This window comes from Rhamphochromis longiceps, linkage group LG19 (genome assembly GCF_057381845.1).
Source record: "Rhamphochromis longiceps isolate RC_006_pf linkage group LG19, R_longiceps_female_GT1.1, whole genome shotgun sequence".
Classification (NCBI taxonomy): domain Eukaryota; kingdom Metazoa; phylum Chordata; class Actinopteri; order Cichliformes; family Cichlidae; genus Rhamphochromis; species Rhamphochromis longiceps.
Genome location: NC_140575.1, coordinates 8,032,752 through 8,048,993, shown reverse-complemented (window position 1 = coordinate 8,048,993; position 16,242 = coordinate 8,032,752). Strand labels below are relative to the sequence as shown.

The 16,242-nt window shown below is 38.8% G+C and overlaps 1 protein-coding gene across 5 annotated transcripts in view; it reads left to right on the top strand.

Moving 5' to 3' along the window:
* Window positions 1–15,934, top strand: part of klc1a (kinesin light chain 1a) — a 56,187-nt gene extending 40,253 nt beyond the window's left edge. For 3 of the 5 annotated variants that reach the window (XM_085392266.1, XM_085392263.1, XM_085392264.1), the window contains exons 11-16: window positions 349–416; window positions 707–815; window positions 2,165–2,326; window positions 9,984–10,117; window positions 13,801–13,867; window positions 14,787–15,934. In XM_085392266.1, the coding sequence (XP_085248392.1) occupies window positions 349–416; window positions 707–815; window positions 2,165–2,326; window positions 9,984–10,117; window positions 13,801–13,867; window positions 14,787–14,852 (606 nt within the window). In that variant the 3' untranslated portion in view covers window positions 14,853–15,934. Of the gene's footprint in view, window positions 1–348; window positions 417–706; window positions 816–2,164; window positions 2,327–6,078; window positions 10,127–13,800; window positions 13,868–14,786 lie in introns of those variants that run through there. The other 2 variants (XM_085392267.1, XM_085392268.1) reach the window with 2 other exon arrangements.
* Window positions 15,935–16,242: the final 308 nt, after the last annotated feature.

The following is a 16,242-nucleotide window of genomic DNA, read 5'->3' as shown; positions in this document are numbered from 1 at the left end:
AAAAAAAAACCTTCTGCATTAAACTTCTCTGAATTCTTTTACCTTATTTAACATGGAAATAAGAAAGACTGACTTTACAAAGATTGGATTAGGATATTAAGTCTCAGTAAAAACTGATGATGATGGTCCGAGTCCTTCACTCTCCCATCTAAGAGTTCATTTCATGGTTTAATAGGTTTAGATGTTCTGGGGAAGAAGTACTGATCCAATTATAATCCCACTGCTAACACTTCTCCATGTAAACTGACTACATACAATGTAAGCGGGTTGGTTTCCATCCTTAAATGTCTGATTTATTATATCATATATGCAGATTTCTTAAATCTAAACCAAATTGGTGTTTCACAGGGGAAGCAGAAAGACGGTTCACCATTTGGAGAGTATGGAGGCTGGTACAAAGCCTGTAAAGTCGACAGGTCAGTGTTTTTCCACGGAGTAAATATGGGTGATACTCTCAGCACAGGAAGCAAACTGATACATGATATATATATATATATATATATATATATATATATATATATATATATATATATATATATATATATATATATATATATATAAATGTTTACACATAACAAAATGTAGTAAGCAATTAAACCAGCTGTGGCCAACCATCTATAAGACAGTCGTGTTGTTCTTGTTGTTTTATTGTCTTTCGCCAAAACGATTTTCTGTGACATTAAATTTCCACCGGTTGTCGTTTCAGCCCCACAGTTACCACCACCCTGAAAAACCTTGGTGCCCTCTACAGGCGGCAGGGCAAGCTAGAGGCAGCTGGGACCCTGGAGGAAGCTGCGATGCGTTCCAGAAAGCAGGTGTGGCCTCTGGATAATGTGACTAACAACACAGGACTGTAGATATAGAAGCAGATGACTTGTTATCGGTGCTCAGATGAAACGGGTCCGTTGAGCATTTGCGTCACATTAAAAGGCAGAAAATGTGTGAGCTGCTGTGAAATTGGAAAAATGCAATGCACTCAGAATCCTGGAGCGTAGTTTGGTTTCTTTGGTGTTGTTTTTAGCTGCCCCTGATGGTGTTACTTATGAGACTTAATGGAGTCTAAGTCCTGCAGCTTTTATCCTGAATTAGGTTTTCCATCAACATGTAAACATTGAGTTATTCAGTAACAGACACACATGTTATTAAGATAAAATTCCCCATTGTCTTGCTGAAATTACAGCTGTAGAAACTAAAATAACATTTTGGTAATTATTACAATAATTCCATTATAACTAGTCGGATCTGCTTTGGGGCCTCGTTTTAACACCACAAACTTCCTTTGATATATTTGGAGCGTTGTCATTTTTTGCTTGAGGAAAGATTCGATCCCGATATGAATGTAACCTTTAATCAGCATTTAGATAATACAAGTGGAGAAGGTTTTAGTAGAAATAAAATAAGCGACCAGACTCTGCCAGCATGATTGTTTGGCAGTGTAACGTCCCGTGTTTGTTTTTCCCTCCTTGAATAATTAAACGCTCAGGCAGAGTCACAGAAAGTACTTTGTACTGTGGTGTAACCGTATTGTTGGCCAGCTTTAATTACGCAAGGTAGCACTGGAAGTCACCAGCTAACAGAAAAGCTAATTTAGCTGCACTGGCACCATGGGTTTGCTGTTCAAGTTTCACTATATTAGATGCTTACATGTATGTTCTTTTAATCACATGGTTGCAAAATTGTTTTTTCCACCAAACTGAACGTTTAAAGTCTTTAAGATTTCTGTAAATATCAAAACAGCAGTAAAGATAGTCAAAAATGACATTCTGAGATTTCAGAATGGGCAGTGACTTCTTAGGTAGGTGCTTTCCTCTAGCTCCATATTGAAAGTGTGCTTTTTCAAAAATGGTTTAACTGAATTTCTAGTGGTCAGCAAGCTAATTTACCAATAATTAGTTGGATTTTTTTTTTCATTTTCTGTCCTCTGCCAGGTTTATTCTGACTGCTAATCAGCAAATCCCAGGTGCTGGGTTTAGAGCAGCAGGCAGTAGAAGTCTATAGATTTAGTATTAATTGGATTGGATGAATTAGCACTTGTTGCTGACAGCTGTACAGTGTATCTGTGTAGGTGAGGCTGTGCTGGAGGTCCGACTAGTACATGGGTTTAGCTTATGCTTAATTGGATTTGTTGAACTGGCATTTATTTATTGTTGTGTGCACACATCAGGGTCTGGACAATGTGCACAAGCAGCGCGTGGCTGAGGTGCTGAGCGAGCCGGAGGCCCGAGAGAAGCAGCGAAGCCGCGAGAGCCTGAATTCTGACACGGTGAAGTATGAGAGCGGGCCAGACGGCGGCGAGGAAGTGAGTATGAGCGTGGAATGGAACGGGGTAAGTACAGTACACAGCCCTCGGCACATTACTGAGAGTTCTCAAACCAGGGACACAGACATGTCGACTTGAAATAACTCCTCTATCTTTCTGGACTGACGTCATCCACAAAGTCATTTTACTTGTTAAAGTTTCCTCAGCACAGAAACTATAATAAACACAGTTGTTAATGTAAATGCTAAAGTTTGGTCACATTGAGCTGGCTTGGATTGGATTATTTTATTTGCTGTCAATCAAGCCAACTGATGGTTCCCTATAAAGTTATAGTGAGAATGAGGGGCCACTGGAGGCCAGTGAGGGGATTATCTCTTCAATTAGTGGCTTCGGTCATGAAAGATACAGTGAGGTTGTTTCTTCATCTATGACTAAAATGTTTGAATGAGGACTTAAATCTTGTCCGACTAGCTCAAAAGGATCAAACTGTACAATGCTACACTGATAATCCTGACTGACAGTCGCAGTTACTCTGCTCTCCCGCTTCTTCTTCCTGCTTGTGCGTCGCTGTTACCCTGACTTTGATTAATGAGATCAAGTGAAAAAATGCTCTGCTGGAGCATTCACTTGGCTGGAGCTTAAGTCGTTGGCAGTCGTTGAGTCGTAGCTCTTTGTATAGTTTAGTATAGTATAGTATTTTTCACTAAACTCTCTTTTATTGTACAGCTTTTCCAACTAATGTCTAAAAAGCTTTAAAAACCCCTCTGGTCACACACATTGATGCCACCTCGCTGCCTCAGCTGCAGACCGACTGTTCTCAATCAGCTGGTACATTTCAGAATATGCAGAATTTTCTCAGCCTGTCCTCACTGCAATGGCAGAATATGTAGTTATAGGGTCGCTGTAGGCTGCTCACCACCTTATTTCTAAAATGCTGCTCCTGCTGTTGCTTAGAGCTGGCCTGCTCGCATAGCAACAGTAGTCATAGAGCCCAGAACAACCAATCAGCATCTCCTATTGCACCTCTAGTTGTAGTCCTTGCAGGCGGTATGGTGTGACACATAGCTGTGCCTATAAACTGTAGCCTGTCAATGGATTATTAGCACACAGCAGACGATCGCCTGCAGATCTCTGGACCTATTTATATCAGGAAAGGAGCCGGACTCATCTGGAAAGAACTTTAGCTGGAAGGAAAATCTGACAAGGAGCTTTTGTTTTGTCCTTAAATCTTCTTTGATCAAACAGTAAATGAAGTCAGTATAAATACAACGATCAATCAATCAATCAACTATCGGCCTTTAATTGGATTTGAAGACACACTTTATTGATCCCAAGAGGGAGCTTTCACAGCTTCTACACCAGCACAATTCCACAGCCTACGAGTTAGAGAGGATTTACAAAAGTAAATGGAACTTAAATATATAAAGAACTAGAATTTGCAAAAGCACTATGCAAGATTCCAGTAGAAGTATTATTTTGGAAATACTGGGTGTATCCAGTTATTTTCATACACTATTTGTGTATTATTAGCATGCACTTATCTTCTTTTCAAATCTCTACAATAGCAACATCATTCTGCAGCATACTGAAAATATCAATCTTTAAAATTCTGTAATTTTGTATTGCACTTGTATACTATCAGTTGCAATTGGCTCATATTTCTAATATTAGATGGATAAAAACAGATATGTCTGGGGATGTTTATCCTCCACTGCTTCCCTGCAGTTGTCAGAGTACATTTTGTTTTTCATCCTGTCAAACAAATCATCACTCCCACTTCAGCTCTCTCCACAGGCAGCTGTGAAAACCTCTCTCTTCTCACTTAATACAAATGAGTCTGTGACTCATCAGTCTGTTCTGACTCAACATGGGCTCTGTACTGTACTCCTTCTTTGTTGATGTTGGTGATCTGCATGTGTGTACTTGTTTATGTTTCTGATCGTTGCATACGTGTGGTGATCTGCTGCCAGAGAATGTAAAGTGTGACTTTCCCAGCCTTTTGTTCTTTTCCATTTGTTCCTTGTTAGCTGCCAGAGAAGATGGGAGAGTTCAGACCGAATAAATGATCAATTCTGATTATCATTAAGTTGACTTGTGTTGCTGCTCCCAGCTATTTTAGTTCATTTTCTGGGATGAAGATAAAAAACACAAAACTAAACATTTAGTTCTGTTACAAAAAAGTTGATCTTTCTGGCTACTCTCACATGTCTCTTTACCTGCACCCCTCTGTTTATTTTGTGGTCACCTAACAAGGTTTAACTTTACTGATATGTATTGATGAGCTATGTTCCAGACACAGCGTCTCTCTCCACCTGATTGAGCTGTGTAAGTGCTCCACCTAGTGGCAGAGCCTGCCAGTTGTCCTGCACTCTCACAGCTGTGATAGGTTTAGGTGTCCATTCATAATACTTCTGGAATACATGAGATATGATTCCACAACCGTGTTTTTGTTTGTTTGTTTCTTCGTGTAAATTCACACAAAACACAAACCTTAGAAAGTTTGAAGCTTGGCCTCTCTGCTTTCTTTTTTTTCTTTTCTTCAGATTCTCGCACAAGCTCGATGTTTCAGCCTGCCTTTAGCGCATATAATTTTTTAATTAAAAATATAATTGAACCTGGTGGTGTGGCCTCTGCAGCTCACCTCCTGAAACCAGACGTGTGAATATTCCTGTCTTATAAATGTAGTTTTTTTTTTTTTTTTTTTATGCCATGTGACTGCTGACATTAAAGTTAATTTACATAATTCTTCAAAATAGCTGCCAAAAGAAAAGGCCAGGGTCGCTACCAAATGGTTACACAGTTGTGAGTTACATTTACAAACAGGTAATTTCATGGTAAAATTATAAATCATCCTAATAACCACACAGAGCATTCAGGCATTTAAGAGTCCACCCTGACATTATCTGTCTGCTGCCTTAATTTAGTTTAGTTTGTTGAGTTTTAGAGGTTTGGGCCTGAGAGTGGACGAGACCCGAGGCCATCTGGAACAAGCTGTGGAAAATGGCTGATGGTCTTGGAGAAGGAATATAATGCGGTCTGGATGGTTTTGTTCTCCCACAAACTAGAGGAGGCTGGAACAGAAGTGTTATTGTAGTTCAGTCCCCCGACTGCACAACCATTATTCTGTTAAAATGATCTTATCCTACCTCATATTTGTGAAAATACAGAAGTATTATTATTTATCTCTTAATTTTTATCTCCTGCTGTGAGTCCTGTGATTTGGAAAGAACAGATTTCATTTGAAAATAGCTACTTAGAGCAATAGACAACATCCAGGGTTTCCCAGGATTTCCCCATGTAAAGTTGGATTGTTGTGAAAATAAAACTGCACATAAAATTTTTTTTATTGCTGCTTTTATGAGAATCTCTATAACACAGAGGTTAGTGACGCAAACACTAGTGGTTACCAATCACGCTCATGTGAGACACAGATCTCCTGAAGATGTTTTTAACAGGTTTTTTGAGCTCTTTTCCCAAATCAGAATATTAAAATAATTGCTTCTGATCAAATTATGTCACTGTAATGACTGTAACTTAAAGCCCACCCATACTGTGTTGGCTGTCCAGTACAGTGTTGGGTTTTGTTGTATAATCATTTATTGATCTCTGTCTTCCATGTGTTGCACTGGCGGGTGGAGAGACGCTGTGTCTGGTTTGTCTGTTAACCTCTCAGTCTTTGTCCTGTATGCTTCCCTCCTTTCTTCACCCTTCTTTAATTGCTCCTCTGTATCCATATCTCATCTTACTGTCTTTTCCCCTCTCTTTTACTGTTTGCATTTGCGTCTTTCTCTCTTCAATCTGCTCTGTCTGACCGGCAGGCGTAACTCCAGATGCCTTGTAGTGGTTCTAAAAATTGTCTTCTGCATGACGGATGCCTCGCCTCACCTCGCCTCAGCCCCTTCAGCTTTGCAGTTTTCCTTCAGCTCTTTTCTGTGGCGGGATTCTTCACACCGGGTTCAACCACAGCGATAATGTTGCTTTTACACCCCAATCTCAGTTGTTTTTGGGAACAGGAACTGTGTGAAAATGGTTCTGGCAGAAATACGGAGACAGCTTGTGTGTCCGAATCCAACCCTCTGCTTTCTACTTGTGCTAAAGCACTGCGCTAGAATGTGTATCTGCTGCGGGTGGGAGAGGACTGGGGTGATTTTTCTTTATGGCAACAGTAAACTTGTGCTTCATACCTTGATATTTCTCCTTGTCCTTTAACTCTGCTCCTCTGCTTCCTCTCTTTCTGTCACTCTCCTATCTTTAAAATATGCTTTCGTTTTGCTTGTAGACTTGTTTTTGGAGGAATTTTGAGGGGTGTTTGACACAAAGTTCCTGAACTGAACTCTTCTTTAACTAAAATTATGAACTTTCTTATTTGGTACAAATCTGACCACAAGATCAATTAAAGTTTCATCATTAAAATTTCATGTCATTAAAATCAAAGCAAAAAGTGGATGACCAAAAGAGATGACCAAATATGTGCTATATTTAGTTTTAAAGTGGAGCAAAATTTTGGTCAGAACTTTTCTTTGTGATTAAAAAGAGATCAATGAAGTGTTGCTGAACAGGTCCATCGATTTTAAAGGCCAGGGTCACGCAGAATGACTGCAAAATGCAACAAGAATGTGCGTGTTTGTATCCAGTGGATCTTTATCTTAAACAGTGAACCAAACTAAACAGCAAAACAGGGGAAAAAGCAGTAGCAGTGCCGCTGTGCAACAAATTGTAAACTGTGTTTGAGGTCTAAAAATGACAGATTGTGGTTTAAAAAACACAGGAAAAACAACAACTTCCTGCTGTGTGAACATGACATCCTGTGTTCAACCCAGGTGCAAATGATTGATTTAAACCTCAAACTTCATTAGGCTAAAAAAATTAAAACATTTCAGCACTACAATACTGGCAAAGGCATTCACAGGAGCAAAAGTGATGACATTTTGTTGATGTCGTGGTCAGATGAGCCAAAAACAACAACAAAAAAGGTCTGAGAAGGCTTGAGGTCCATGTTAAAGCCTCCTTCCTCCTCTCTCTCTCTCCCTCTGTAGAGGTTAGAAGCTTCTCATCTCTCTTTTATCATCCGTGCAATTTAATTCAACATTAGCTTTTAGAATCCGTAGTGATAACTGAAAACGTCTCATGTGGTAGTCACGTAACACGCTGTAAAAAACATCGACTTTACTCGTCAGCATGATCAGGAGCACCGCTGATTGTGGCTCTGTAGGTTTGTGCTCCTGTTTAGAGTTTAGTCTTTGCTGTGTCACTCTGCTGTCTCATCATTTGCACTGATATCAGACAAAAACATGTTGTGATGTCAATAAGAGGACACATAAAGGTGATTGGAGTTAATGTGCAGTGGGCTTACATGGTTAAGTCTCGGGGAGAAACGCTGCAACAGTTCAAGTTTTCCACTTGTCAGGTTGGGTCTTGAAAAAAGTGAAGCTTTTGGCCGATACAGAGCCTAAACCTTGTGTGTTCTCTCTGTTTACCTTCTGTATATCTGTGTATATAGTTGTCAGGGTTTGGTGTGGGGGGGGGGTTACAGAGAATTTGCTGTATAAAAGCATTATTGTTGCATTTGCTGAAAGTTTAGGAATTTAATTAGTCTCCTTTTCAGTCTGATCTCACCTCCTGCTACTAATCTTCTGCGTGTGCTGTCCTGTTTGTGCATCTTTCTTAACTTCTAATAAAACTTAAACTCTTTGCTCACCTGAACCTGTGCCTGTCGCCTCTTTGTGTGTTCCTTCTCTTTTCCGTGTGTGTGTCATCATAACTGAGTGAGCTCTAAACCTGTCCTGCTCAGATACAGCAGCAGTGGAAGGAAGAACAATCACCATATCCGCAGTCCAGTAAATTGAATCTTTTATGTCACTGTTTAAATCAGATAATGGATGTTCTGCAGATTTGAAAACTCAATTCTGAAAAAATGCATATTTAAATTTAATCTCCCAGAAGCTCAGAGGGTAGGTTTATGTCAGAAATCAATAGCATATTATATTCTTCATTTGATTTCTGAGGTATGTTTGGGTGATGCTTAACTGTCTCTCTAGCTAGTTACAGATCAACTTTTTCCCCCCATCTTTTAGGTGTGCTCTAGTTTTTAAAGGTAAAAGTCACGTTGATGTGAAAAATTCAGTTTATTTAGAGTATGAATTGGTTCTCCATGACTACTTTGACAACTCATGGCAGTAACAGCTTTTAAACTTTGACATACTTTTCTTTAATAAAAAAAAAAACAACCGATCAAAAGTTTAAGCAAACATTAAAAATCATTGGAACTAGTTAATTCATATTTTGGATCAGTTTTTCAATTATTATTGTAATTTATTTCTACATTTTTACAAAAATAAATGGAGTTCTGCCAGGACTAGGAAGTAACTGACCTATTTTGGCTTCACCACTCTGATCCTACCATGTTGCTGGATATGATGACAATGGTTAATGGAAACATTTAAGGCATCCAAGTTGGAAAAAATATGAAATTATGTTTTTTTTAAAAATCTATGTATAGCCTTTTGAGTCGCTCTCTCCCACACAAGACGCTGCCCTATTCCTCAGTCAAACTTCTGATTCATTATTATTATTATTATTATTCAACAACACATGTTGAAAGGAAGTGGTGCAGGTGAGAAACTAGCAGGTCCAATAAAGTGCATCGAGTTTAACAGTCAGAGATCAAAGCTGTGCTGAGACTAAATCAGGGGTGGGCAAGTCCAGGCCTCGAGGGCCGGTGTCCCTGCAGGTTTTAGATGTGTCCTTGATCCAACAGCTGATTTAAATGGCTAAATTAGCTCCTCAACATGTCCTGAAGTTCTCCAGAGGCCTGGTAACAAACTAATCATGTGATTCAGGTGTGTTGACCCAAGGTGAGATCTAAAACCTGCAGGCCACTGGCCCTCGAGGCCTGGACTTGCCCACCCCTGGACTAAATGAAGATGAAATGTCAGAGGTGTTATATTTCTCACACTAAAGAGCTCTTCATGTAATGTCATTTTTGATTTTGGGGCCATCTATAGGCATATAGCTGACACCTTAAAAATGGTGCCACTAAATTATGCAGTGTGACTTCTCCAGAGCCACTCTGTGTAGCCTTTCACATTTGAAAAGATGAGAATAATGTATAACAGAATACACCAGCTGATGGTGCCACAGTTTAGGGGTAGAAGTCTCTCAGAATGAGATGCAGTGTAACAAAATAAATACAGTCTTGTTTAGTGCACGGAGCATTATTTTTGAAGTACAAGCCACACATGACGCATTAAGCATCTCTGCTGGTTTGTAATGAGTGTGCTGCTTTACTGCATCATGTAAGCACATGAAATTTTGCACGAGACAAGCAAATGCAGTCCAGTACAGCAGCTCAAGATGCTAATTGTAATACAAACAGACTAATGATTACAAGGTGTGTAAAACTAAATGTAGCAGAGCTGTTCTATTGGACTCCTTTAAATCACACAGTGATCTACTGAGTGTTTGTGTGAATATATTAGCATATACCAGTGTGCAGATAGGGTGTGAGTATGTGTAGCCTAGATTTGGACAGTTTTAATTATTAAGTCATGTCAGTAGTAAGATGCACAGACTTCTCTCGATTAAAGCACAGTAGCAGAAAATGTGTTTGAAGCAGTAATGAGAGTGTACGCTGGTTTGATGCTAATCTACATTCTGTGTCTGCACTCTTCTAAATATGTTGGATAGTGGTGTGTATGAGTGACTCTGTGACGTGTCCCACCAGGATGGCTCCGGCTCTCTGAAGAGGAGCGGATCCTTCAGTAAACTACGAGCGTCAATCCGCCGCAGCAGCGAGAAACTCGTTCGCAAGCTGAAAGGCGGCGGCTCGTCCCGAGACAGCGAGCCCAAAAACCCCGGGTAACTATCAACTCCACCCAGACACCTGCCCCACCCCGCTACAGGTTGACTCACCCTTTGCACTGGAGGCCTGGAGGATCAAGCCGGCCCTCCATCATGCAGCACGGCAGTTGGTGTACTAACCAAAAACAAAGAAGGGATTCACTGTACTTTGCTGGTGGTGAAGTGGTGGAAAGCTGTGTTTGCACATGGAGCGATGGAGGAGCTTTTTCTGGCACATACGCATCAGCTTTTTTTCCCATTGCATTTGTTTGCACTGCGATGCATTCAACCTTTTCTTTAGTTCATGGTTTGGTCATTGGCAACAGTAGGCGCTTTGTTTCCTTTATGTAAGGAAATATTACATAAAAAAGAGACAGTATTTTAAGAAAATGCAGAATTATAGTAAGTGTATGATTTATATTTTTAAAATTTTAAAACACAAGTGTTATTTCATGGGGAGAAATCCAAATTACGGAAAAGGTATGTATTTAAAAAAAAAATTTAATATTAAGAGGAAAAAATATATCTTGTGAAAAATGTATTTTTATAAAAAAAAAAGTTTTAATGTTCTGCGTTAAGAGATACAGGAAAAGTATTAATATGTTAAGAAAAAAATTTATGTCATAAAATGGTCTAATATTTACAACAAATAGTTACAACAACATACATGTTTTTATACTCGCCACATGTCCAAATACAATCCAGCCAAACATTTACATTGGTGATTTGTGCCTGACATCTCACGCAGGCTTCATGACAACTGAATATTTGCGTACTTGCACAGGTGTAAACAACGGCTTCCATTTTTGGCGGAAGGAGTTGGAATACACACACCTGACTGTTGTCTGGCACAGTGGAGTCTAAAGTCTGGCTGTGGACCACAGTTATTCACATGTGTACTTGCTGCTGGGGTTAAAATGTATTCTGTTAAACCTTCACATAAACAGTTCTTCATCTGAACGACTTCCACTGTCAGGAAGTGATTTTACTTTCAAACATCAACTTAGTTCAACACTAGCTTGCAAAAACCACCACCGCTTATTTACTCCCCCACTGAAAAGTGGAGTTTACGGTCTGTTTACTTCACGTGACAGGAAACTTCAAAATTATGTGGAATTTGAAAGCGACTGGAGGTGAAGGTCAGAATGGGTTTACGTATATTTTATTACTGCATTCAGAACAACAAGGTGATGACATGAATAACTTCAGACATTTAAATGTCGAATGTATAACAGAGTATAAAAGTTGCACTTTTTCTTTCTGAATTTGAATCTCTGAATGATGCTTTTAGAACACCTCTGTTGTCCTGACCAAACCTGAACTTTGTTAAACGAGAGAACCAAAGGGAACTAACTGATGAAATGGGAAAATAATACTGGCATTCACATGCTATGACAGGACATGTGAAAGAGCATTTGCAATGAAACTACTAATGTCTGCTTTTGAACTGCCTTTATGCTTGTTTTGCTGGTGGGATTTGTTTGTTTGTTTGTTTGTTTGTTTGTTTGTTTGTTTTAACCACTAATAGTTACACCTATTTATTGCATTTTGTGGCTCTGGATTGTTTTCTTTTTTTTCTCAACTGAAATACGTTTGAGTTTCATGTAGCTTTGGAATTTTATTTTCTTCACTTTCTTTGAATTTTATTTTGAAAAGCAACCTGTCTGCATGGCTCTTCCTGTGTAGAGTACCATGTTGATTTTATTTTATTTATGAATAAATGTTTTTTCCTTCCATTCAAATGCCTACTTGCATGCTTCATCTGTGTGCTCTTTTTTCCTTTTTTTTCTTTTGGTGCTGCTCTTCTCTGTGGCTCATGAGGATGATGGACATGACAACCGTCATGTCCATCATCACTATGACTGATAGGTTCTCAGTAAATCACTGCAGAAATGTCCATGCTAACTGCTGTACAGTGTTTAACTAAATTATTTAAAAACAATTGCAAGTTTTTAGTTTGTACAAAAAAATGGAGCAAAAGACAAAACTGAGGATGTTGCAATTTCATGATATTCATCGAGAGAGTATCTGCAGGTTCACAGTGGGGTATTTTCTGTTGTGCTATGACTTGCTACCTTGCATAGGGAAACCTTGAGAAACAGTATAATGTGTTATGCCTGCAGCTGGTCATATCTTTATGAAGGTCAGCTGCTCCTCGGGCTCTGTCCATACTAGTGCAGGAAAGCTAGACTAGACTAGATGTATAGCTATCTGTTGAAACATACAATGACTGCTGACTTGAGATGACACATGTTACACTGCAGCAGTAGTTATGGCTGTGCTTTGGTTCTCACAATTCCAGCTGTTACACATCTGTCATAGAAGTGTTGCAAATTCAGACAGACTTACAGCCGAGCGTTTCTGCAGCACCGTCACCCTGCAACACAGCGAGCTCCAGTCAGTCAGGCAAAGCAGGTACAGCTGTGCTCACAACCAGCACTAGCATACAGTCAGAAAACAGATGTATTAGCATTAAATGCACATCATCAGTGTATTCAGACAAAATGAAGGTTATCAGAACTCAAGTGCTTCATAGATGCTTTGACCAGTATTCTGTTCATTCCCAGTATATTTCTCATAAAAGTGAAGTTTTCTCTCTGCCAGTCCTACTGTAGAGGTGTAGAAGATCTTGAGAGTAACACATTTTGTGTATTTTGACCTAAACGAAGTTTTGACAATGGCAGCTTAAATAAAGACCGGAAACAAGGGGTGGGAGAAATTGGTATGACTGGCAACAAAGTGAAGGAGCTCATACTGGTGAGTTAAGGATATTGCATAGAAATAATAGGCAAAATACATTCAGCACCCACTGGCACACGTACGCACACACAACAACCCACACTTTACACACACTTTGTCTGAGCTTGTTTTAGTGTTCTGGCAATTTTACTTATTTAAAAGCTTCTGCGCTGACTAAATTTTTTATTTCCCGCCTTCCATTTCCCATAAATTCCCATTAACTAGTTTATGGATCCAGTATCTCACTGTTTTATGATCAACCATGTGCTGATCTTATTACATTTCTCATCAGGATGGATTCTTTTCTGCAGTGTCACTGTACTGAAACCAGGTTGTTTGTGTGTGTGTGTGTGTGTGTGTGCACGGACTTTATTGAGTGTAAATTTCAGTCTACACCACTCATCAATTAAAAGACTGTTAGACTATATCCTTAAAATATGTTACCAGTTTCTTATAGGGGAAGGCTGTCTAAAGAATTTGTACGGTGTAGATCACATATAAAGAAATATTGAATTTAAGTTTCAGTTGCCAGATTTAAAGACTTCTCTGACAGCAGAGTTTATCCAGCCATCAAACTTCATAATGTATTTTTAAGTTGAGGTTGAAGCATAAATTAAAGTTAATAAATAAGTTATATTTCGATAAAGCATGCAATAACATTTAAGAATGTTACTAATTACTATTACTGTAACAAATGAACAGCAAATTAGCTGTAACATTACTCAGGTGAACTTTGGAGAAAGTGGTAACAGATTTTACACTCAGCCTTCTAACATTCATGAACGGGAAGAGAAAACACAATACATGTGACATGAACGTTTCTGTGAAACTAATCAGAGTGTGAAAATACTACAAATGTCATTAACCAACACATACACTGAGCTCAAATCCTCACAACTGAATCTCCACCCCCTCCCCCTCACTTCTGACCCTTAACCCCACCTCCCTGCATGTGGGTGCAGCATGAAGCGAGCCAGCTCTATGGGGATACTTAACGTGGCGGACAAGGCTGCGAATGACCACTACCAAGTAAGCAACAAGACACGAGTGCAAAAGTATCTGCAGAGGGTTTTTAGTCCTGCTGCAGGCCAGGGGCAAAACCGCAATCAAAGGACTGCAGCTGGATCCCTAAACAAATTCTTAGAAATGATAAGAAATATCTCAAGGAGGCTTTTTCTTTAGAAAACAGTTAATCTGGGTTCGGTTAATCTGCTTTCGGTCTTCCAGGGAGTAATTTTAATACATATTTGACTTTTTAAAATTTCATCAATCTTCCCTCATTTGGAAATTGTGCATTACTATTTCAAGACAAAATAAGCCCACAGATGACAGTAAATGAACAAATATCCAAAGATGTGACCACAGATTTATGTTATTATGTTGTAGGAAAAACCAGTCTCTTAAATGATCAGAACCATTGGCAGATACTTTTTGACTCAAGTCTTTTATTTCATATTCTGATTTGTCATGTCTTTATAAACTGTTATTATCAAACCCTCCCCAAGGCTCTTATCATTCACTGTAAATAGTGATAAATCTGACATGGCTAACATCATTGTCTGTTTCACTAACAGTGTTTGATGTTCAATCAAATTTTTAGTAAGTTTGTTATTTTTTTACACATTGTTTTTACAACTTCAATTCTTTATTTTAACAGTGAAAAAGTGGTACATTGTATCCATAATTTCCTTTAGACTGCAATTGTAAGAAGGAATGTGTTTTTAATTACTTAGTATCATAAGAAAGTACAGCCTTGCCCTATTATAATTTCAGATAATAACTCTTGTTGTTTTATGATCTGTTGAAAGCTTTATGTATTTCTGAAAGTTTTTGATTATATCAAAAAAAAAAAAAATGTACGGGACCCAATTTTTTGCTCTAACTATAATGGAAAACATTCACTTTCCTGTGTTCTCCATCTGATTTCTGCTTGTTTAATTTCCTCTAGGAACGAAATAATTGTCTGAGAAAAAGCCGTGACCTGAGTGCCAGCCACACTAACCTGGCGCGTTGAAGGTTTTTCACTCTGAGGAGGTGAAAGGTCACAGAGAACTGAACTGAACTTCTGACCATCCTCGATGTAAATAGCTGTTTGTGAAAGCTTGACATCTCCCGTATTCTACTTCAGCATCATCCCATCATGTGCTAACTATACAGATTTTAGTCTTTCATTGCACTCTTGAAGGTTTATGATCTCAGATGGTAATTTGTGGTATGTAATTATATCAGTACATATCAGGAGGGGGTGGGCTGCTGTATGTTTCCTTGTTCCAGTCTAATTCTATGTGCATGTACTGTATGTAAGTGTGTGCTGTTGTGAGTGGCTACTCTCTCAGATTACAGTTTAATTTTTTTTGGTTTTTCCTATACTAGTGGTGGTAAAAGCAGGCGCAGAGTGGAGTTTTAATTTTAAAATCACTTCTAATGTGAGGCTAAAAACTGCAGTGGATGAAGCCAGTAGGCAGTCTTAAATGACAGAGAGGAGCTCAGTCATTCTTTAGCTATACCCTAACAATAACTATAACAGTGATTTAAATATCGCTACTGCTAAATTTGCTGCTATGGTAGGAGTAAACTGCAACCTCTGGACCTGGAAAGGGTCAGTGAGGGACCAAAAACCCACAATTCATCATCCAAATCAAGTAAATCTCCATAACCACCCATTTTATGAAAAGCCCAGCTTCACAGCAGAGACAAGCGTGTTTTGGTCTTTATAGATCATCTCTATCTGCATGCAGCTTCAAAGAGTGCATGTTTTCTATATATATAAAAGTTACCTGTTCACTCTTTCTAAGCTTTAAACCTATGCATAGCAAAAAAAAACCCCAAAAAGATTTAAAAGTGGATACAATTGAATCTTATTTAAAGTTGTTTTGTTTGAGCCTGTTTTTGCTAGCATCTCTTTTGAAGTGACCACTAGCCAGCTCTCTAGCTTTATCTGATCATTTTCCAGGTGTGCCGTTTTTCATCCAAGTATGTTTTGAAAAAGGAAAATAGAAGATTGTGAAGGACAGAATGCTGAACCCGAGGCTTCACAGCCATAGTCAGCAAACCAGTCGTTTAAATCACTATCGCTATGTTCATCTTTTAGATAAAGCTGCACTGAATTTCACTTTATTTTGCTAAAAGCTTTCAGATGCTTCATTAATTTGCTGCTCTGCTGAAACATGACTAAAGAAACCATGTTTGTCTTCACTGGTACCGATCATTAAAACGACAAAGAGCTACGATTTAGCTCATGAATCACAGTTTTTGGCCAGTGTTGATGATTTGACACCATTTTCTTTATATTTGGTTGTGTGCTGAATTCTAACTCTGCCAATAAGAACAGTTCTACTTCCTAAGACTCTTCACTCTTTGTTCTGCAGATTTCCAAATGAAGTTGTGCACAGGGTGTAGATTAG